The following is a 22,073-nucleotide window of genomic DNA, read 5'->3' as shown; positions in this document are numbered from 1 at the left end:
AATAGTGCTAGAATGTCCCCCTCAGAAAGCAGAATATATTGCCGTTAGTGAAGATGTTAGCAAGCGAGCCGAAGAATGTAAAAAATTAATGAAACTTCGAATGAAAGACACAGCTTCACCCCGCAAGAATACCATAAGAATCCTCGGTTTATTTCCACCGGGCAATGGTAAAGTAACGAGATGGGTGTAGAAGTTGACCGTACAACTTGAGCAGACTCTTGCAATGACGCGTAGAATAACTACACAAAATAGAGGAATGAAAGAGCATGAGCTATGTCAGATTATAGAGGCTCTGGTTTTTGCCAGTATAATGTACTATCTACCATACGGCAAGATAATCAACACGCAACGCAAAAAGATAGACATCATATTTAGAAAGTGTGCTAGACTTGCCCTGGGAATTCCGAAGTTCGCACCCAACCATAAAATTGAAGCAACCGGCTCTTCAACTCACTAAAAGGCAGAATAGACATCCACAATCAGGCGCAAATACAAAGACTTCGATCCCCTTATCAGGCTCGACGAATATTGAACAGACTGGGATACGAAACCGCTAACTTACCTTCAATTCCGCCAAAATTACCACCATGGGATGATTTGCCAAAGGTAAAAGTAGACCCCATTCCTAAAAATATGCACCCGGAAAAGAATCGAGAACGGCGGTCAAAAAGAACAGATATGAAACAGGCAGACAATAAAAAAAACATAGTATACAGATGCCAGTCATAACGCCGAAAGCAGCAAAGCAGCAGTGGTGCACCATGGCTCGTCGCTGGTGAAAAGTTACTTGGGAGACCCAACGCCTCAAGACTCAGAATTGCTGGCGATAGTGCTTGCCATAACGGAGATGATACGTACACCCATGAGAAAAAGTATACGGACCACATGGTCGCCGAAAAAATAGAATTTCTTCGTAATTAACACGCATAAACGGAAACTGGTGGGTGCAATAGTAAATTCGTAATGCCAAGTTTGAACTGCAGTCTTTAATTTAAGTTGTATTCACAGACAAAGGAGAAAGTGAGTTTTATAGCGGAATCCTTTGTCCGTATACTTTTGCTCACGGATGTACATATGACACAATTTCAATCCGAACAGATAGTCAAGGTGCTTGCAGAGACATTCAAAATGATTACCTGCCTTTACAGATACGCACAAAGCTTCACATGTACATGCATGCTCACCCACTTCTACATGTACGTATACGATGGGTTCCAGGCCATCCATGAGTACAAGAAAATTTAAGAGCACACCAGCTCTGCGGCGAAGAAAATCCGGGACCTCCTATCCTTTGGCCTGTCGACGACACAACCCCAGGAAAGAATAGAAGGTACAGCGGAATGAAAGGCTACATATTTTGAAGGCTCGTAAAGAAGCAGAACCACTTCTCGACGCACCATCCTACACGCATTCGAGAGGACGCCTTAATCACACGAACAACACCACACACACAACTCGCACCACAATATACGCATTATATCAACAGAAAACCAGGCTCCACCACTTGCAAACAGTATAGGGCCCATCCATCAAATAAACACATATTGTGCGAATGTCCTGCCAACTCCATCTTCAGAAAGACAATATTTCTAAGCTACCACACAACCAGCATTCCGGCAGCTGGAACGAGTAAATCACTCCCCCACGAAAGCTTGAAAAGTTATGGTAGCCGCTCCTGGTGCAGCACGTCAAGAACGTGCTGGACCAGGAGGCATGAGCTTACCAGGAGGCCCGGACTTGGGCTTTAGTTCCTTTGAAACTAATAAGTGTTCTCTCTCTCTCTCTCTGTCTCTCTCTCTCTATAGCAAGCAAAAAATTAACCGGCCGGGCGTGCACCGCAAGCTCACCCTCCGTTTCGCTGCATGTTAGCTACATTGTGAAAGCAAGAAATGCCGTATTCGCTGTCCTTGTCGCTCCTTGTCTTCTGCGTCTGCTTTTACGCTGGTTATATCAATAGGGAGATGAAGGACGGCGATAGCGAAGAGAGCGCGAGGAAGAAATCGGAGGAGGAGGGTAGGGCGAAGGCGTGAGAAGAAAAGCGTAGTGCCGCGCAAGATGGGCTTTGCGGCGAGGATGGCTACGAGATGGCGCCAGAGTAGCGCGCGTCGTTTGTATGGAAACGAAGCGCTGCATTAGCGGAGGTCTGTCTGCGGCGGCTGCTGTGAATCGCGCCCACGCGTCACTCACGCGCCGCCTCTCGCGATCTCCCAATTAGCGAGGCAGTCGCGCCACACATCGCTCCGTTCGCAACGTGCCGCACGAGACAGATTGTCCGCGCCAGCCAATATATCGCGAAATAAAAACACGCATACAGCTGAGTTCAAATTTCGCATTAGGGAGTATCGTAATCGCCAGTGAATGTTTTTGCCTTGGAAACGCACATAGCCGCGAACATAATGCAGACACTTTCACTGTATCTTTAAATTGTAATAAAGAGCAATCAGAACAACACTGTAATAGCTTTAAAAATTAACTAAAATATTTTTCCGCAGAAGCACCGGAGATGCCGGATCAATGCGAGCTGCTGCGGCTGCAAGCTGCTGCCAAAGTGGCACATACTCTTCAGGGTATACCACCGAGTTACTCATGCAGTTCCTTGATTGCTTTGTCTTCAGCATTTCTCTTACATAGCGATGTTCTTCTACGGCAATGACTTTATACCTGCAGCAAAACAACGGAAGTCAGTGTGAAAGCATAAACACTGTAACGTATCGCTTTTCCTGAACGAAGTTACGAATGGACAGACGAATGCAGTCGACAACATCTGATGCATTCTTTTTAGATATGGGCTTTGGCCTGCAGGAAAAGGGAGTTGACTCTTGTGCGCACTCTTTCTGCGCTAAGGACGCGAATCGTAAAGATAGTACGGGGGCAAACCTGTTTTATATTTCTTGGGAGCTGATTGCTTTATCTATGAATGGCGTTCTAAAATGACAAAGATTGCTGTATTCCCTCCTTTTCCCTTCCTATAACTAAACTATTGCGTCCAGAGTTGTAAGAAAGTTGCACGTCGCATGTTCGAAACAGTTTGGCGCTTCTTTATGCGACAACCGCCAACGAAGCGGCTTTAATTCGTTATGAGGATACGGGTCATTTAACTAAGCCAATCAGCAATTTGTTAAGACGTGGTCCAAATTATGCAGATGTGACGCGAATTGAGCGGGTTTAATGCATCTGGAGCAGGTGTGATGCAGGTGTGACGCAGCACATGTGTAGAGCGCGTTGTCAGTTTAATGGCTTGTTTCTTCTCTGTCTTCGTCTTGTGATATCTTACACTAATATAAAGCGTGCTAGAAGACAGACAGAACGACTAGAGCTGGCGTTCTTAAAGTTATGCGATAAAACTACTCCTTCTTAAGACGTCCAATTTATCACAGATCCTGGTGCCGAACGAGGGTCCGTAGTCACAGCAATTCTCTTACGTCTGAGAGTTTTCTCATTGAGCAGCGTTTAGGCGCCAGTCACTGTTTATGCGACCACATCAATCTTTCTACGCAACGTGAACCAGTGCACAGGTTCTTGAAGTCACTTTCCTTAATTCGTAAGTTGGTTTTCGTCGCTAATCTACATACTTCAAGTAACACCGAATCGCGTCCTTCATTATTATTATTATTGTTATTATTATTATTATTATTATTATTATTATTAGTTGCTATCAGCGGGACTGTTACTTGCCGTAGGATCGAGGAAATCGTTCGCATGGTCATTTTGATGACTGTCATCATCGTAATCAGCTTATTTATGTCTATGTCAGGATTGAGGTCTCTCTCAGCGATCTCCACTTACTCCGGCATTGCGTCAGCCGTTAAGGGGACTTCCTTATCTCCTTCACTCAACCTAATCCTTTGCCGAACTCTACTGCGCTTCCATAACATCGGCGCCCATTTTGTTACTCCAGCTGACCACCGGTTATCTGTTCTACGTATTACATCACCTGACCAGCTCCCCTTCTTCATCTTAATATCAACTAGGATACTACCTATGCCTATAATTTTTTGTTCTAACGCTCGTTCCACGGCCCTTGGCTTTCTGTCAAGTTTCTTCTTTATCTTCCATCTTACGGCCACATAGATTAGTGCAGGAAGAATACACACTTTTTCCAGGTAATCAGCAGCGTATGATGTATATCCACGTGCGCTTCATCCCAGTTTTAATCTTTGGACATTTCTTCCCATAACACGGGACCCTGTGATCTATAACGCCCTGGACATTTATTGCGAGAAGAGGAGAGAAATAAAATGTATTTTCAAGGTATCAAAAATGCGCCCAGAGGCATGAAAGATACCGGACAGTATGCGTGAATCAGCCTGAGTCATCGTCTTAAGCGCTGTCGTCGGTCTCTTTGTCAGCGCATTGCGACATAACCCTCGACAGCGAAAGCATCGTCCCGGTTCTTCCTATCGAGCTGAGCAGATTCCGGCGACATGAGCAAAGCGTACTCGCGCGCGTTTTTCTTTCTCTTTTTTTTCTTCTCAATCAAGGCACGTCTCCAACAGGCTTCGCTAAGAGAGTGAAACGCGGAATTTGCTATTGTAGCTACATAAGTCAGATAATGCAGCAATGCAGGCGAAACGAAGAGCGTGGTGTTTACGGCGCTAACAAATGGTGGCAAGCGAGTGGAACAGTGTTGGATACTGTGGCAACGTATCGTGTTGCGACACTGACCGCTCGTTAATAACACGCTACCTTTACCTGAAATTCTGAAGCCGTTATGCCAACGAGACCAGCTATCGCAAAGCCATATAAAACCCATAATTCTTTTTAAAAACTGTCAGCTATATTGTTAGAGGGATCCACTGACTGCTAGTATTCGGCAATGTTCGTGTTCCAACTGCATGTGGCGCGCCCATGTAGCACTAGAGACGTTTTCAAGCTCAAGAAAGTGAGTACGGCTGTCCCTTTCTCTTTTTTACATTTTTGCGGACCATCAAACGTTTCACATGTTCGTCAATACGCAGCTCGAAGAGAAAAACATCATCTCTACTCGGATATAAGGACATAAGAAAAGAATAACAAAGGGGACAAACAACCACGTAAGCTGCACGAGGAACGTTTGTGACAGAATCGGAAGAGGTCAAGTTCAATTCATTGAGCGCAACAGGTTGACGCAGCCGTCGAGGGCACCAAGTACTGACGACCGGCTCTGCGGCTTCAAAGCTGCGTTTTAGTAAGCCGCGTGCCATTTGAACCTCTAAAGAAGAGAGGTATGAGATCCGTCGGCTGCGTATACATAAAAAGGTGAAAAGGCGGTGTAATTCTTCTCTGGTATTTTGTGCGAGTTCATACCACGGCTGTAATGCCGCTAATTTCACCCGACGCCGACATCAAAGTAGCCCTACCGACAAGAGTACGAAATAGTACGGAACGCTTAAGCATAGTACAGAGTGCCCGACGAGTAAAGAGGACGCCATATGGTTGCGCTAACTTGTCAAAACGCGAACAGAGGCACAGCGGCCAGTGGCGGGGCGCAACATACAAGCTCCGTACACAGAGCAAGCGCTACATATATACGCTGCACATAAGAATTGGCGCTCTTGCTCCGACGGCAGCCGCCTACAACAGCCGGTGCACTGCCCGCGTGTACTGTCATGCGAACCCGGAAAAAAATGCGCTCCCAAGCAGCAGCAGGACCCGGTTCGCGGCGCGCACGGAGCGGCGTTCGTAAAGAGGCGCGCACGCCGACGCACACGGCGGCTGTGCCGTCCGTGCGCGCACACGCGATCCGGCGGCCGGAAGGTCGGTTAGGCGCAGACGGAAGGGGCGTACCATGGCTTCGGCCTTGTCGTCGTCGTCGCTGTGCTCGAGGAGCGGTATCCGCTGCTCCCTGCCGGCGGCGTCCAGGTCGGACGAGGCGCGAGTCGACCAGCGAGCACACAGCGCTACCTCGTCGGGGGCAAACCGGTGGTGACGCCTGTCCCGCTGCTCGCCGCTGCCGCCTTGCTCCCCGGAGCCGCAACAACCGGTTCTTCCGACGTGCATGACGTCACAAGGGCTCGTCACGTGACTCTACGAGACACCCGGAAGCATGTGGACGCCGGCGATGGCTCGCGGTCGGCTGCGGACCTCTCTCGAGGGCCACACCACGGGACGCTCACACACACGCGCGCGCGCGGGCATGCACGCGACCCAGACATACGTTGACTGCGGTGCGGCGCTGCTCACGCTGAGAGATCGGTGACGCGCGAGGCTTTCAAAGATCACAGGCTCATGTGCTCTGGCTTTGAGCGGCCGATGACGTTTTCTGATCGCTGCTCGCAAAGTCAAGGCCGGCGGCGCTTGAAGGAAGCTCTAGCTGCGCGCGCGTGTTGACGACCTTTCGCAGCGCCTGGACACGCCTCGTTGTCGGAAGGCGCGAGCCTTCCCTAAGCAGACAGTAAAGCGAAAGTACTTTTCAGGGGACAGTTTAGTGCTTCACGTACCGGCCCAGCTCGAGACCCACGAACTTTGAATTGCGATCAAGCAAGTAACTGCTGCGGGTTAATTGATTAATCCAGTTTACATAATTGTATACCTAACTAATACATTTATTCATCTTTATAATTCCCGTCAAAATAGTTAAAATGACCCCAGTAAGACCACTCATGTGTAGCGCATCCCCCTTGCAAAAAAAAAAAAAAAAAACTCATGTCTCGTAACTCCCATACCGAATTATTCCATATAATTTATGGGAACATAGAGGTCCTTATATGGTAACCAATGCGTTCATGTGAGATAAATAGATATGGTGTTTCGGGTTATATGGGCGTTCTCGGACGCTCTATGTGAAACACGTGGTATAAGGAAAGGAAAGAAATGAAGCCTTGGTTGTGCCTTCATATTGGAGGGCGTGCCTTGTGATCATCATCATCATTAGCAGCAGCAGCAGCAGTAGCAGACTGTTTTTTTGTCCACTGCAGAACGAATGCCTCTCCCGTCAATCTCTATCACCCCTGTCTTGCGCTACACGATTTCAACTTGCGCCTGCGGATTTCCTAATTTCATCACCCCACCTAGTTTTCTGCCGTCCTCGACTGCACTTCCTTTCCCTTGGCCCTCATTCTGTAACTCTAATGGTCCACCAGTTAATCTACCCTAAGCATTACATGGCCTGCCCAGCTGAATTTTCTTTCGCTTAATGTCAACTAGAATATCGGCTATGCCCGTTTGCCTCTCTGATCCATACCACTATCTTCCTGTCTCTTAACGTTACGCCTAACATTTTTCGTTCCATCACCCTTTGTGCGGTCCTTAACTTGTTCTCGAGCTTCATTATTAACGTCCAAGTTTCTGTCCCATATGGTAGCACCGGTAGAATGCAATGTTTGTACACTTTGCTTCTGAACGACAGCGGTAAGCTCAGAGTCAGGATTTTTGGTAATGCCTGCCGTATGTACTCTAACCCATTTTTATTATTCTGTAAGTTTGCTTCTCGTAATAAGGGTCCTCTGTGAGCCAACCGACTTAAACATACTCCTGTACAGACTCTAGAGGCTGCCTGGCGATCCTGAATTCCTGTTCCTTTGCCAGGCTACTGAACATTACCTTTGTCTTCTGCATAATAATCTTCAACCTCACTCTTACTCTTACTCAGTTAAGGTCGTCAACGATTTGTTGTACTTCGTCCACAGTGTTGCCTTGTGACATATACCGTTTATTAATCTTCTGCATTTATTCCTTTCTATTTCAAACATCATATTTCTTGGTATGAGCAAAATGAAGCTTATGAACTACGGTCTACAAATGGAGGTAGCTTAAGATCCGAGCCGAGGTTTTGTACAGGAATATAGCATAGCGTTACTTGCCGAATAGGTGCTGAGGTTCAGTTAACTGTAATCTTTATATTGAACGTGTGGAAAATATCTTGAGTAAATGAACGTTTGTCAAAAGTAAACCAAAAAGCAGTGATAAATCTTCAGCAGCAAGACAAACGTCGTCATGTATTTTATAAAAGAATGAATGAATTCTGGGGTTTTACGTGCCAAAACCCCGATTTGATTATGAGGGACAACATAGTGGGGGACAACGGATTAATTTTGACGACCAGGGATCTTTAAGGTGCCCCCAATGCACGGGGCACGGGCGTTTTTCCTCGAAATGCGGCCGCCGCAGATGAGGTTTGATCCCCTGGCCTCGTGATTAGCCGCGCAACACCATAGCCACTAAGTCACCACGACGGGTTAAAAAAAGAATACATCGAAGAAAACAGCGTTATTAAAACACGGACGAGAAATAGCTTGTCCTTTCTTCTCTCTTACTGGTCCATGTTTTAACAGCGCTGTTTTCTTCGATGGATTATTACCAACGTGCTCGCGTTCTAACCCTCTTAGGCTAAAAAAAAAAGAAAGAATGAAAAAAAATCAAGCAGACCATTTATTATAATTCGCCATTGCATTAAGAGGTCGGTGTGCTTTAGAGGTACCTATGAGCGGACAATATATGTTCAAGTTTTAGGCACTAATTTTCTTTTTTATGCGGTACAAAGGCGGGCTTACTCGCAGTACATTGTCGGTCGTAAGCGTACGGGGGTGTATAACCTCGTTTGTAGGAATATGGTTTCCAAGTCAGCAAACCAATAGACGCTCGAAGTAAGGCATTGTAACACCTAAGTCACATCTAGGCAGCTGCTGTACGACAACCCTTTCAAGAATGTTGGGCTTCCGTCATTCAAAATGCAGAGATCACGGTCCGAAGCTAAAGATACAAGAGTCCTGTCTCTTAAATTGGTTTTTGTATTTCCCCAAAATGGGTGATGAGCATTAAAATCTGCTGTGGTTATCCAAAGACTGGAGGTCACCGTCAAGATAGTTTCAAGCTTTTTGCAGCCTAAACGACTTGATGGGGAAATGTAGCTCGCGATGAGTGGGAAGGAGACATTCTTCTTTATCCTAAGGCACACATACTAGTTGTCGTCATGGGCAGGCACGACTTGGGCTACGTAGGTGAGCACTTTGCCAACATAAACGAGGACCTTGTTGCGTTGGTCACACGTGATGGAAACAAAAGCTTTGTATCCTGATAGTCTGAGGATATTTGTTACGTTTGGTTCACAGATGAGTAGCCCCGGGAACCAATTTACATATACAATTTGACGAAAATTTGAAGAATTGAGGCATTCTGAAGAATTGAGGCATTCTTGACTTCCTCTTGAAAGGGTCGCTTCTGCAGAAGGGCGCGAGAAATGTTTCTAATGGAAGCTTTCAAGCACAAGAGCGAGAGCATGCAGTACTTGTAAAGCGTATTGAGTAGTCGAAGTTTGTGCATTTCCCAAAAAGTGCGCGAATCGCAACCTTTAGCGACTTCAGCAATATCACCACCTGCACTTCCTGTTCAGGCAACTTGTCGGAAGCAAGAGGTACGTTAGATGAAGGCGATGTACGCCGCTCAAGCTCAGCAAGTGGGAGTGCATTTGGCAGTGCAGGATAGGCAATATCATAGGTGCTTTTCTGGGCCTCTTTCTCATTCATAACGTTGCGTCTGGTCTGGTGCAATGACTGTTGTTCCACAATTCGAGGTGATGACGCTGCTGTACGAGGTTGGCGCTGTGAGGGGCCTTTCGCGTTCGTTGGGGAACGTCGGCGGTGACGGCGGCAGCGTCGTTTTTCACAGAAGCGGCTTCTTCCCGGTGTCACAATTCAATATTGTGACACGCTGACGAAGAAGATGTTTTCATCTTGGTCGGAAGAAGACGACGCTCTGGACTTGGCGCGTGGTCTACCATCTTGTCAGCTGCTACAATTATTGTAAATATCCTGTAAATATACGTCTGACTGTTTTTAACCCCGTAACATTTTTGGTGGAGGGGACCAAGAGGTGATCAAGACGAATTTACGCAGCGGCCACTCCTTGGCTGCATCTGCAATGCCAGCTCAAGGCGAGAATGCTTCGGGCCCCTCGGTACCCACGCCCACCGTCATTCTAGCACAACCCCGCGACCAAGGAGCCTTTTCTGGCACCGACGACACTGATGTTGAATACTAGCTTCAACTATATGAGCGGGTGAGCGCCAGCAACCACTGGGACCAGACCATCATGCTCGCAACCTGCACGCGTCTGGTTTCAGACCCACGAGGAGGAACTTATCAGCTGGGACATTTGTAAACAGAAGCTCAAAGAGTTGTTTGGCAAGCCTGTTGGACGTCAGCGTGCCGCACAAAAAGACCTCGCTTCGCGTGTCCAGACGTGCACTGAATCCTACCTCACGTACATCCAGGACGTGCTCGCTCTGTGCCGCAAAGTGGATCCGAACATGTCCGAACCTGATAAAGTTGCACATGTCATTAAGGGCATAGCAGATGATGCCTTCCATCTCCTTGTATTCAAGAGTTCTTCCACTGTGCAAGCCATTATTACCGAATGCCGGCGGTTTGAGTCGCCGCATTGCCCAGCCCTGGCCACGATACGGGTGTACGCCCTGATCACGATAAAATACGGGCCGTGAAAGACTTTCCCGTGCCAACATGTGCCAATGATGTTCGCAGCTTCTTGGGCCTTCGCTCCTACTTCCGTCGGTTTGTCCGAAGTTTTGCGAACGTTGCGCGCCCTCTCAATCAGCTCCTCAAGAAAGACGCTGCATTCATTTGGGGCCCTGAGCAAGCTGCATGGTGCTTTCACCAAGCTGATTAGTCTGCTTACGTCCCCGCCCATTCTCGCTCACTTTGATGCGTCAGCTCCAACAGAAGTCCGTACCGATGCCAGTGGCCACGGTATTGGAGCTATCTTGGCACAGAAACAAGGGCGAGAACGTGTTATTGCCTACGCCAGCCGCCTTCTTCGCCCTTGTTTCTGTGGAGGCTATATATATATATATATATATATATATATATATATATATATATATATATATATATATATATATAGCCTCCTTACCTTACTCAATGGCTCACTTCAAAACGCCCGATCCTTCCTTTGGTATGTTTGAACTTCAAAATGGTATATTGTACCGCTCTAACATGCGCCTGGACGGCCCTGACCGACTGTTCGTTGTGCCTGAGCATCTGCGTCACACTGTTCTCGCCCAGCTTCATGATGTACCGACTGCCGGTCACCTTGGCCTGTCACGGACTTATGACCGCGTTCGTCGGCGCTTCTTTTGGCCTGGTCTATACCGTGATGTCTGCCGTTACGTCGCTGCGTGTGACCTTTGTCAACGAAGCAAAAAGCCGACCACACTCTCTGCTGGTCGCCTTCAACCACTTGACGTACCATCAGAACCATTTTTCCGTGTAGGTGTTGATCTTTTAGGCCATTTTCCTACGTCTGCTTCGGGAAACAAGTAGATTACTGTAGCAACAGACTACGCCACCCGATATGCAATCACACGGGCTCTTCCGACAAACAGTGCGACCGATGTCGCCGACTTCCTCCTAGAGAACGTCATCCTTCACCACGGCGCCCCTCGACAGCTCCTCACCGACCGAGGCCGCTACTTTCTTTCTAAAGTTGTCAATGACATTTTACACTCGTGCGCGATTAAACACAAACTTGCTACTGCTTACCATCCACAAACGAATGGTCTAACCGAGTGCCTTAACCGCACCCTTACTGACATGCTATCCATGTACGTCTCCGATGACCATTGCGACTGGGACGTTGCGCTGCCGTTCTTTACTTTCGCCTATAATTCGTCTCGCCATGATACCGCAGGCTTCTCTCCATTCTTCCTCTTGTTTGCCCGCGACCCTACGCTACCTTTCGACACCGTTCTGCCTGCTAGTCTGAATTCCACATATGAGTACACCCATGAAGCCATACTCAAAGCACAAGAAGCACGCCATATTGCCCGACGTCGACTTGTGGAGTCGCAGGACAATCAGCGGCGCTTATATGACGTCCGCCATCGTGACGTCCATTACACACCGGGCGCCCTAGTTCTCCTTTGGTCGCCGTCGCGACGCTTTGGCCTCTTGGAGAAGTTACTTTCACGCTACTCTGGCCCTTACCGTGTCTTGCGTCAAGTAACTGACGTCACCAACGAAATCGCCCCTCTTGAGCCAACCGTGGCTCAGCATCGCTCCGACGTGGTCCACGTCGCGCGTCTTAAGTTGTACCACTCGCCCGCCTCCTAACCAGCACCGAGCCGGTGCTTCAGCCGCCGGGGGTCATGTGACACGCTGACGAAGATGTCTTCATCTTGGTCGGAAGAAGACGCTCTGGACTTCGCGCGCTGTCTACCATCTTGTCAGCTGCTACAATTATTGCAAATATCCTGTAAATATACGTCTGACTGTTTTTAACCCCGTAACAATATTATGTCAATAATTCAGCTGTTCAATGGAATCAATACTGGTTAGTAGCGACTGAGGTTAATCGTTCCAATCCGTAATAGTGCGTGGGGAAAAAGAATATTTAAAGACGCTAGTTCTGGCATTATAGGGAGTTAAAGAGTAAGTGTGACAATGCCGTGTTTGGCGTGCCGCTATTGGAGTTGCATGAAGCTCGGGAGTGAGGGAAAAGGGGTTGTTTTCAAAAAGAAAAAGAAATTTTAGTCGCTGGATTTTTCACCTCATTTCCAGTGTTTGAATACCATGTTGTTCTATTAGTGCTCTCGGGGAATCAGTCCTGCGGTACTTTGAAAAAATAATTCTGATTGCTTTACACTGAATTCTTTCTAGTGCATCAATGTTAGTTTTGGTGTAAGGATCCCATACTATCGTGCATCCTCAAATTTTGGTCTTATTAGTGATGCGTAGGCTAAAAGTTTAGTTTCAGCGGGAGCTTGTTTTAGTTTCTGACTTCATTAGTTCTTGATTTTTGGAAATAGTAGAATAAAATAGCAGAGCAGGGAAATAATGGAAGCTTTTCACATTAACAAAATATACGAGGGTTTTATCAGTCAACCATTTGTTCTACTGATCCATCGTGAGGTCACCTTTTTGGAAGAGCACTAGAATTAATTTGTTAATAATAAAATAAATATGTTAGGGTTGCAGCGATTAGGTTAGGGTTGCAACGATCAGGTTAGATATGTTGCCCATGTTCGTCGCCCGAGTGTGCGCGGGTATGATTTTAAAATTACTTTTAATCTTGTTTTGCATATCTTTAACGTCCGAGGGTGAACACGTATATAAATGCGGAGTGGTAGTTTTGAAGTAAAGTAGTTGCGAGCGTAGCGTGTGTCGTGTATTCTTGTGTCTCTCCGCCGTGTCCTGGCCAGTGCGCTGCTTCACCCACACGGTATTATGGTGGGTCCTCTAGCAAGACCGTCAGCGCTGCAAGAGATATGTCTTGATCGCCTCTGGTCCCCTATTCGCAGCCTCAATCCGCACCGACACCACAACGAAATGTGAACCCGTCCTCACAGCCGCTGAAGGTATGCGGCCCCACTACCGAAATTACACCCACCCTAGGAACAACGGCACACAGAGAACTCCCGACACTCTGCACCTAGAAAGTGACTGTAACACTGAAGAACCTTGTGAATGTTATTCGTGCATTGTTGATTAACACGCAGACGACTGCAAGTACTAGATGCCCTCAATCATGTACTTACAAACCTCGAATAGCACGTGCAATGACTTGTTCACCGCCACCGATTTAAAAAGTGGTCGAAGCGGCTTCCATTTCTCAGTGGAATGCACATGATCTTAAGTTCCGAATTACAGATGTTTGTCAATACTTTTCCCAAAATCGTTTTTCCTTCCTTGTCACCTGCGAATCGAACTTACGGGTGGGGTAATTAACGTGGAAAGTTGGGCTAGTTGGTGTTGATGCATTTGCTGAGACATAGTTACTAGCGCTAACAAGACTAGCGCTCTGTCCTGTCCCAACTTTTTTCCGTTAGTCTTGTTAGCGCTAGTAACTATGTCTCAGCAATTACGGGTGGCGGTTTGGCTCTCGGCTATGTTATAGCTCATAAATCATTGGCCTTGTCCAGCTGTAATGGCTACGGCCTTTTTCTGCATTCAGTCTTTTTTCTGCATTCAGTATGGAGTCACGTATAAGTTTCAAACAGTGCCCGAGCTTACGACGGCAACCGGTATACGTCTGCTTGACCGTGAAAAGCAACAACTTCACGTTTGCTCTCAAAGGTCTTACCTATACGTGTCCAAACACTTGGCTCGGAGAAAATGAGACATCCTAGCTGCATTTTCTGGTTCTTGTATTATCACGGGAGATTCTAATGCGCACCATTCAGTTTGAAGGAGCACAAAATAGACTCCAGTGGAAGAAGCCTCGTTACCTTTGCCTATCACCACAAACTTTGTTGTTTAATATACAGCAACCAGATTTTCCTCCAGCGATTGACTTGCAGAAGCTGAATGTTTCGCGGTGTCCGATCGGCAGAGTCCGACCATTCTCAGGCATAGAGGCGCATGTCAGTGAGCGTATCTCTATCTACCTGAAGATTAAAAGCCCTGCTAAGTCGCTCTTAGTTGAGTGAACTGGTCTGTATTTTGGACACTAGCAAAGGAAGTGTGTCAAAATGGCCTCTCTTCCAGCTTGGAAAATCACATCACAAAGATTACGCACAATGCTCCGTGCACAATGCAGCCATTGCCTAAATGTAGGGCGTTTGACGCAATTGCAACGTGCCATCCGCCTGAAGCAGGAGTGCAGACACAGTCGTACCTTATGGATCTACAATCTTAAAGTGGCCATGATACTCAAACGTAAATTCGGCGTCTTGACCCATTGCACACCCATCCCTTAAAATAATTCTGCTAATCGCTATGAATCCCGTGAGCTGTTCTCACAAGCTTGAAGGAATGTACGAGGTTTTAGGACGTCTATTTAACACGATGACCCTTTTAGTCACTTGCTCTTCATCAGGTACGTCGCGAAATCAATTTAGCTGAAGATTTGTGAGCAAAGGATTTCGAAAGATTTCTGCGCAGGGGCACACCTTACTCGCGAGATGTGCGAATGGATGTTTTCTTTCCTATGCAAGGGTTGGAGGCTTCGCGGGCTGCGTGCCAGCGCTCGTCGTGTCTTGCACCAGATGGAGTCACATATTCCCGCACTTGGAAACATTGGCCCAAAGGTTCCAAATAATGTTTTCGCCTCTACAACAAAACATGGCAAGAAGGATCACATTCAGTGGCGTAGTAACGGGGGGGGAGGGTGGCTGGGGGGCCCTTGGCCTTGGGTGCCAGGTGCCAGTTGGGGGGGAGGGCGTCATATATGTCTGAAGACTCCCCTCTTTCCGCCAGCTTGACTGGGCGGAAATGGTAAAGAATGCTGCGGTAAACAGGAGCCCGAGCTCATGTACCGGATGTACCCGATGTGTAGTGCCGCAGAATTGTCGGCTGCGGCTTTGTCAACACCCTACATAATAATTGAACGAATCAGAAGAACTTCAGTTTGGCCTATTTGGTGTTTACGGCATATCATATTGACCGCAAGTAAAGACGGGACAGCGGAAGAGACACCGCCCGTGTCGTTTTTGTGTTCTCTTCCGCTGTCCCCGTCTTCGATAGGATATGCAATTGAACGAATGCGCGGGCTAAAAAATTTAATTCGCTAAGTGTTCGCTAAACTACTCGCCTTAGCGGAACGTTTCATGTGCGGTGCGTTCATGCTCATGCATCGTTAAACATAGCCTAGCGATGTGGCTCTTGGGTCCCTGTTCCGTTCAGACCGCGCTATCTTAAAGTAGGATATATTAAATAACCGTTTAATTAGAAATTATAGAGGGAACATTGCAATTCGGGAACTGAGGAGCCAAAGTCATATTAACTCAACAAAAGCTTCTTCTCTTAACAAAATCGTCTCAGCGGCTAGAGACTGCAGTACTTTGGCACTGCGGTCGGCCCAGTATGGCAGTACTGAAAGAAATATGAAATAGTGCACCAGTGACGTCAATCTCTCTATCCTATCGATTCGAATGCAGACCAAAAGAACTGCAAGCTTTCTTTGGCACGGGTTTGGTGGCGGCCTTCTTCTCCTTTTCCCTTTTTTTGCTTGGTGACGCCAGGAATCGAAGCTAAGCGTGCTCTATTCCGTTCCCAACCTTGTGGCGGTACCGCAGCTCAGATAATCACGTTTCCCAATAGCAGCAAATAAAGAAATGTTTTATGCGTCAAAATGAAGAGAACTAGTAATTGTCATAGCATTGGCGCCCGCGCAGCAAGGAAGCAGGTGGCGTTTTCTAATAGGGTGGGGAGATCAGCGTCACTGACACGCTATTTAATTTTCGTTTGGGTTTAGGGCAGCTCACAGCCAAAATACTGCACGCCGTAGTACCTACGACGATTTTTGTGAAGTTGTTGTTGGGCAACGTATGACTGTCGGACTTCCATTTTGCAATGCAATATTGCCTCTAAAATCGCTCATTAAACTTTAATAGAATAGTTTCGTTAATTGTGAGCCATATTTTCCAAGATGCCGCATCTGTATTGGCCGCCAAGCCTTACAGTCTGACAGCAGATGTGCAAATGCGCTTATCACAAGTTATCAGTGCAGCACCCTGTGTTATTTGGTGCAGAAAATAAAACAGCGTATATACCTGCTGGACTCGCGATCTCTGGGAACGAAAGCGAAGTGTGTGTGTGTGTGCGGGGGGGTGGGGGAGGGGGTGACATGTGCGGTATCCAAGGCGGCTGTGCTGGTGCTGAACCATCAACCCTCCCCCCTCCTCTTCGGAGAGAGAGAGAAAACAAATGATAAATGAAAGGTAGGGAGGTTAACCAGGACTGAGCCCAGTTGGCGACCCTACACCGGGGAAGTTGCCAACCACTTGAATGCCTTTCGCTCATTCCTAGCGTACGGCAAAGATACCTGCGCTGGTGTTGTATCAGATGTGGACATTGACATAAAGGATGAAGACCTGCGATCTTTTTTATCGTCGACAGTGCGAATCCTCGACATCCACCGATTCGGCCGCTCCCGGTGCATCAGTTGGTCTTCGAGTCAGACTCTTTGCCAGCATCGGTCAAAGTCGGTTATGTAAGGCACTCAGTGCGTCCATATTTGCCACGACCGTTACAGTGTCACAAGTGTTTTAAACTGGGCCACGTGAGTGCTGTGTGTAAGAATCCTACGTCGTGCCGAAGATATGGTGCTCATCAGGTAGACTCCTGTGAGACTGACGCCATGAAATGTGCAAATTGCTCCGGAGCCCATGAAGCGACATCCAAGGACTGCCCCAAAATGGCAGAGGAGAGGCAAATTCTGAGAAAAATGGTGAGAGAGAACTCCACGCACAAGGAGGCTGCCGATTCCGTCCGCAAGAAAAGGCGCCGGTTGCGTCAAAGGCGTCGCCGCTCCCAGAGCAAGCCCCGGGGGAAAGAGGCACTTCCTTTGAGTACTTGGATGCAAAACGTGCCACAGAGAGAGCAAGGCCGGCACACACAAGATGCGCCTCCCCCAGCACCTCCGCGCCCGTCAAGGAATGAAGCGTCATCCAACGTGCGTCCAACCTCTTCGGCTGTAGAGTGGCCTTCGCTACCACTAAGGGCTTCCGGAGGAGATACTCCTTCGGCGCTCCCCAAGTGCCGGTAGGGTAATGAAAGGCTTGGAAATGAAAAGGTGATAGACATGCATAAACAGCTAGTAAACACTGTGCGTATATTACTTTCCGGATTGGCAACGCCAACTGCACTATCGGTCGTGAAGGCGTTAGATGCTATGGAGCCGCTATTAGCGGCTCTAAAATAAGGGTGGTAATCATGGCTCTCACGATAAAACATTGGACATTGGAACAGAAGATGCATCAGTCTGTTATAATGCAATGGAATGCTCGAGGTCTATGCGGCCGCATGTCTGACTTTAGGCAACGAGTCTTCAAATATCGCTTCCCAGTGATGGTGATATTCGAGCCAAATCTCACGTCGGAATTTCGCCTTTCCGGATACGTTAAGCTCTGGTCACGTGAAGATGGACACAAGAGCAAAGTGTTAATGTGTATACGCAGTGACATGACGTTTGTTCGGAACACGATCACTCCACAAGCTGTTTCAAGTTTTTGTCACATGTTCAATTTTCTTCAATTTGTCCCCCCCCTCCCCCCTGCAATAATGCCCTTGTGGTGCTGCACGTACTTGTGTAAATAAAATAAAAAATAAATCTATTGCAGACCGGCCACGTCTAAATCCGGTCATCATTTCAGGATAAAGCTCATTCTTTTCCATGAACCATTCTAATCTAGAGAGCACCATCCGTTCCATCACCTTACCGACACAGCTAGCTAAAGCTTCTGGCCGGTAAGATGACATTTCGTGAGGCGATTTTCCTGGCTTTAGGAGGGCCACCAAACTGCTGGTTTTCCACTGCTTTGGGACTGTACTGGATGACCACGTGGCGTTATAGTACGACAGCAGGACTTTCCGACCTTCCACACCAAGGTGGCACAGAGAGTATATGAAATACAGTCAGGTCCAGGGGCAGAAGATCGTCTCGACGCAGCAAGTGCAGCTTCCATTTCCTGCATCGTGAAAGAAAGGTCAAGACGATCATCTTTAGGAAGTAGCACGGGTCGATCCAATGTTGGACATGCTGAAACATCGGTACGGGTGACTCTCTTAGAGAAGTCTTCGGCAACCTGCACTTCCGTCAGAGATTGGTGAAGTGCTAGAGCACGGAAAGGATGTTTGTGCTGAGGAGGGGCACGAAGGCTTCGTACTATCTGCCAGATCCTAGAAAGTGGTTTTCGAGGATCCAGAGACGAACAGAAGGTCCTCCACCGTTGTTTTCCCATTTTTTGAAGGTGACGCCGCATTTTTCGTTGAGCTCGTCGACATAAGACAAGGTCTAATGACGATTGAGTTCGCCTAACCTTCCTTTCCGCTCTACGACGGATCGCTCGGAGCCGTTCATATTCAATATCAATCGCCGTTCTGGATGTAGGTGCACTGATGAACTTAGTTGTCTTCTGCACTAAGCCCAGGTGGTAAAAGTAACAAAATACGTAACATCGATGAGTCATCTCGACGGCAAAACGGCCTTCAGTGAAAATGCGGTACAAAATTGCTAGACAGAAATGGAAAGGGTACACTATCACATGAAGTGCGATGCCAGCCAAATGATATAAAGAAAACGGGATGATATACTACTACAGACTGCGTGACAATAAAGGCAGAAACTCTGAACACGTTTTACATTCACTAATGCTCCTGGGAAGCCTATTCCAGTGTGCGGAAGCATGAGGAAAAAATGAATTACGGTAGACATCAGTACGACAGCGCATTTCAAGAACTTTCAGCTCATGATCACATCGTTTAGAGATGAAGTGGGGAGGGAAAATGTACAAGTTCTTATTTATTCCTGTGAGATCAGAGTAAATTCGGAAAGAAAGTTCTTTTAATTATGGGGTTTTACGTGCCAAAACCACTTTCTGATTATGAGGCACGCCGTAGTGGAGGACTCCGGAAATTTTGACCCCCTGGGGTTCTTTAACGTGCACCTAAATCTAAGCACACGGGTGTTTTCGCATTTCGCCCCCATCGAAATGCGGCCGCCGTGGCCGGGATTCGATCCCGCGACCTTGTGCGCAGCAGCCCAACACCATAGCCACTGAGCAACCACGGCGGGTCGGAAAGAAAGTTCTAATTTTGCAGTTAATCTCGCGGTGTGCTAGTGTTTTCCAACCAAGGTCCTCTTTAACTAATGTAATACTGCTACGGAAGTTATAATTACCAGAAACAAATCTCGCAGCGCGGTTTTGGACGCGTTCAAGCTTTTCTATAAGTGAGGTCATTGATCTCGTGTCCACGATCGAACACGAAAAAAAGCGACACCGACTTGTAGGAGCAGTTTTCTTAGACATAAAAGGAGCTTATGACGAAGCCATTCTTGGTGCCCTCAGTAATTTGGGCATCGGCGGCCGTCTCTACATGTGGTTTGAAAATTACCTAGATGGTCGTACAGTCTTCATGTCCACGAATGATGGCGAAACGACAAGGCACGCTGTGATCCGTGGAGTTCCTCAAGGAGGAGTTCTCAGCCCGACTCTTTTCAATGTTGCCGTTATTGGCCTTGCGGAAATAATTCCAGATACAGTACGCATCAGTACCTACGCAGACGACATATGCATATGGGCATCCGCAGTCACGCGACCGCAAATTCGTGCCAGATTGCAGCGAGCTGTTTCTTTAACGTCTCACTACCTGCAGTGCCAAGGACTGCAACTGGCCCCAGACAAGTGCGCTGCGATAGCGTTCACACGGAAGCTTATGTGTTGGTATCCAATTATGATCAATGGAAATGCCATCCCATATGTCACCCACCACAAATACCTCGGCGTTGTCATTCACCGCGGTGTCTCATGGTCGAAACATGTGGCAATGTTAAAGAAAAAATTAACTGGGCTTGCTCAAATTTTTTGCTTTCTGGCCGGTATGAAGTGGGGTCCATCTGAGCATTCGCTACGCCGGCTGTACCAGGCTCTATACGTCGGATACATTCGGTATAGCCTGCCAGTTTTATCAAGTATGAGCCCGTCATGTTTGTGTACGCTGGAAAGTGCCCAGGCACAGATGCTGAAAACATGTCTCGGTGTTCCACGTTGCACCTCAACCCACGGAACAATTGAGGAGGCTCGCGTCACCACTTTACCTGTCTATCTACGATGCGAACCTCTTCGAGTATTCCTGTGACTGCTGTGCCGTCATGGACGCCATCCCTTATCGACACTACCCGATGTCCGGCCGGACTCCACTTTTTCAAGAGCCGTTAAATGCCAACAATCTGCCATACCAGCATACTTTGCCCCGGCTGACCTTCCACGTATGCCCCCATGATTTCCATAGCTTTTTGTTGCTGATGCTAGCATTGCTTGAACGCTGATAGTTCCGCAGTGAGTCATTTCAGGCACTTCTGGTATTGCACTGACGCCACGAAATCAATTACATTGTGAGTTGATAATAGGCCACGTCGAAAGCCAGCTATAGATTCTGGATAGATGCTGTGACTCTATCGGTATCATTGTAGGCGCGTCATTATCATTCTATCTATATTCATAGCAACGGTGTACATGAAACCGTCTCGCATTATGCGGAGTACGACTTCAGTGCGAACACTAAAGCTCATATCACCCTCGCTCGTTTATCGTAATTTTACTGTCTTCGTTAGTTCGCATTTCACAGGATTAAATCGGAAACAGCTTTGTCGAGACTGCAGGAATTTGCCATGATGGCGTAAGAAAAATACACTATGACGCTTATATAGATCATGATACTTTCAGTTTTTCGTCTTTGCTTAATGAAAAGCATGTTTGCGCGCTTTGCTTCTGCAGACTATCATTAATGGTAACTCCTGTACGATCGTGGAAGAAGCTAGGGTCTTCAATCGCTGCAACATTTCCCTCCCGCCATTTTCTTAATCTCTCAACCAACCTGACCTGTGCATGTTGCGCGAGTTCTGCAGCGTAGTTTGTGCGAAAAACGCTGTAGGCTCCCTTTGGACAAGGTGGCCCCCACGGCAGACCTGACAGTTGCCGGAAACAGTTCGCGAGGCGGCCAGAGCGAGACGACGCGCGCACGGGTCGTGTTTTCTGGCAAAGCCGCCCGAGTCGGACGAGGTACACGAAACGCCGTAAGGCGCGCGCAATACCGAGCAGCCGGGCAAGGACGTTGAAGCATCCACACAGCTGGGCCACCACGCCATTGCGCAGCGGCACTCCCAACAAAACAACGCCACGCTCGCGTTACCCCTGGCCTCACGTGCTATTTAGACGGAACCCTTACATCGTCGGGTCTTCAGGTGATGGGTGGCGCGAGAGTTACGCAGCGCTTCTTGCGCGCACGCACACACCGGCACGTGAGGAGTTATTGTGCATGCTTCCAACGCAGGACACGCGTGCAGCGTCTTACGGTGACTGAGTTGACGGGAGCCTGCACACAGATGATTTAGAACTTGCCCTAAAGCGACGGTGTCCCGAACCCCAAGGGCACGTCTTCTGCACGCGATGTCCAGCGAAGTGTTCACGACGAGTGAGAAACGAAAGCTTGGGCCACGGCTGGTAAACACGATAGGGGCAACACCGTTCATACCACGTTAAAATTAAATTATGGGATTTTACGTGCCAAAACCACTTTCTGATTATGAGGCACGCCGTTGTGGAGGACTCCGGAAATTTCGACCACCTGGGGTTCTTTAACGTGCACCTAAGTCTAAGTACACGGGTGTTTTCACATTTCGCCCCCATCGAAATGCGGCCG

The 22,073-nt window shown here is 47.8% G+C and overlaps 1 protein-coding gene and 1 long non-coding RNA gene across 6 annotated transcripts in view; one reads left to right on the top strand and one right to left on the bottom strand.

The window, feature by feature from the left end:
* Window positions 1-22,073, bottom strand: part of LOC126545871 (prolyl endopeptidase FAP-like) — a 464,583-nt gene that overhangs the window by 213,654 nt on the left and 228,856 nt on the right. For 2 of the 5 annotated variants that reach the window (XM_050193889.3, XM_050193890.3), the window contains exon 1: window positions 5,767-7,223. The exons of 2 other annotated variants lie outside the window; for them this stretch is intronic. In XM_050193889.3, coding sequence (XP_050049846.1) covers window positions 5,767-5,979 — 213 coding nt within the window. In that variant the 5' untranslated portion in view covers window positions 5,980-7,223. Of the gene's footprint in view, window positions 1-5,766; window positions 7,225-22,073 lie in introns of those variants that run through there. One more of the 5 variants, XM_055062034.2, reaches the window with a different exon arrangement.
* LOC129380591 (uncharacterized) overlaps window positions 1-22,073 on the top strand; it is a 128,476-nt gene that overhangs the window by 86,820 nt on the left and 19,583 nt on the right. The gene's annotated exons all lie outside the window — the stretch shown is intronic.

Source organism: Dermacentor andersoni, chromosome 1 (assembly GCF_023375885.2).
Source record: "Dermacentor andersoni chromosome 1, qqDerAnde1_hic_scaffold, whole genome shotgun sequence".
In the NCBI taxonomy this organism is placed as follows: Eukaryota; Metazoa; Arthropoda; class Arachnida; order Ixodida; family Ixodidae; genus Dermacentor; species Dermacentor andersoni.
Note: the sequence above shows the minus strand (reverse complement) of the source record. Positions and strands in the feature narration are given on the sequence as shown.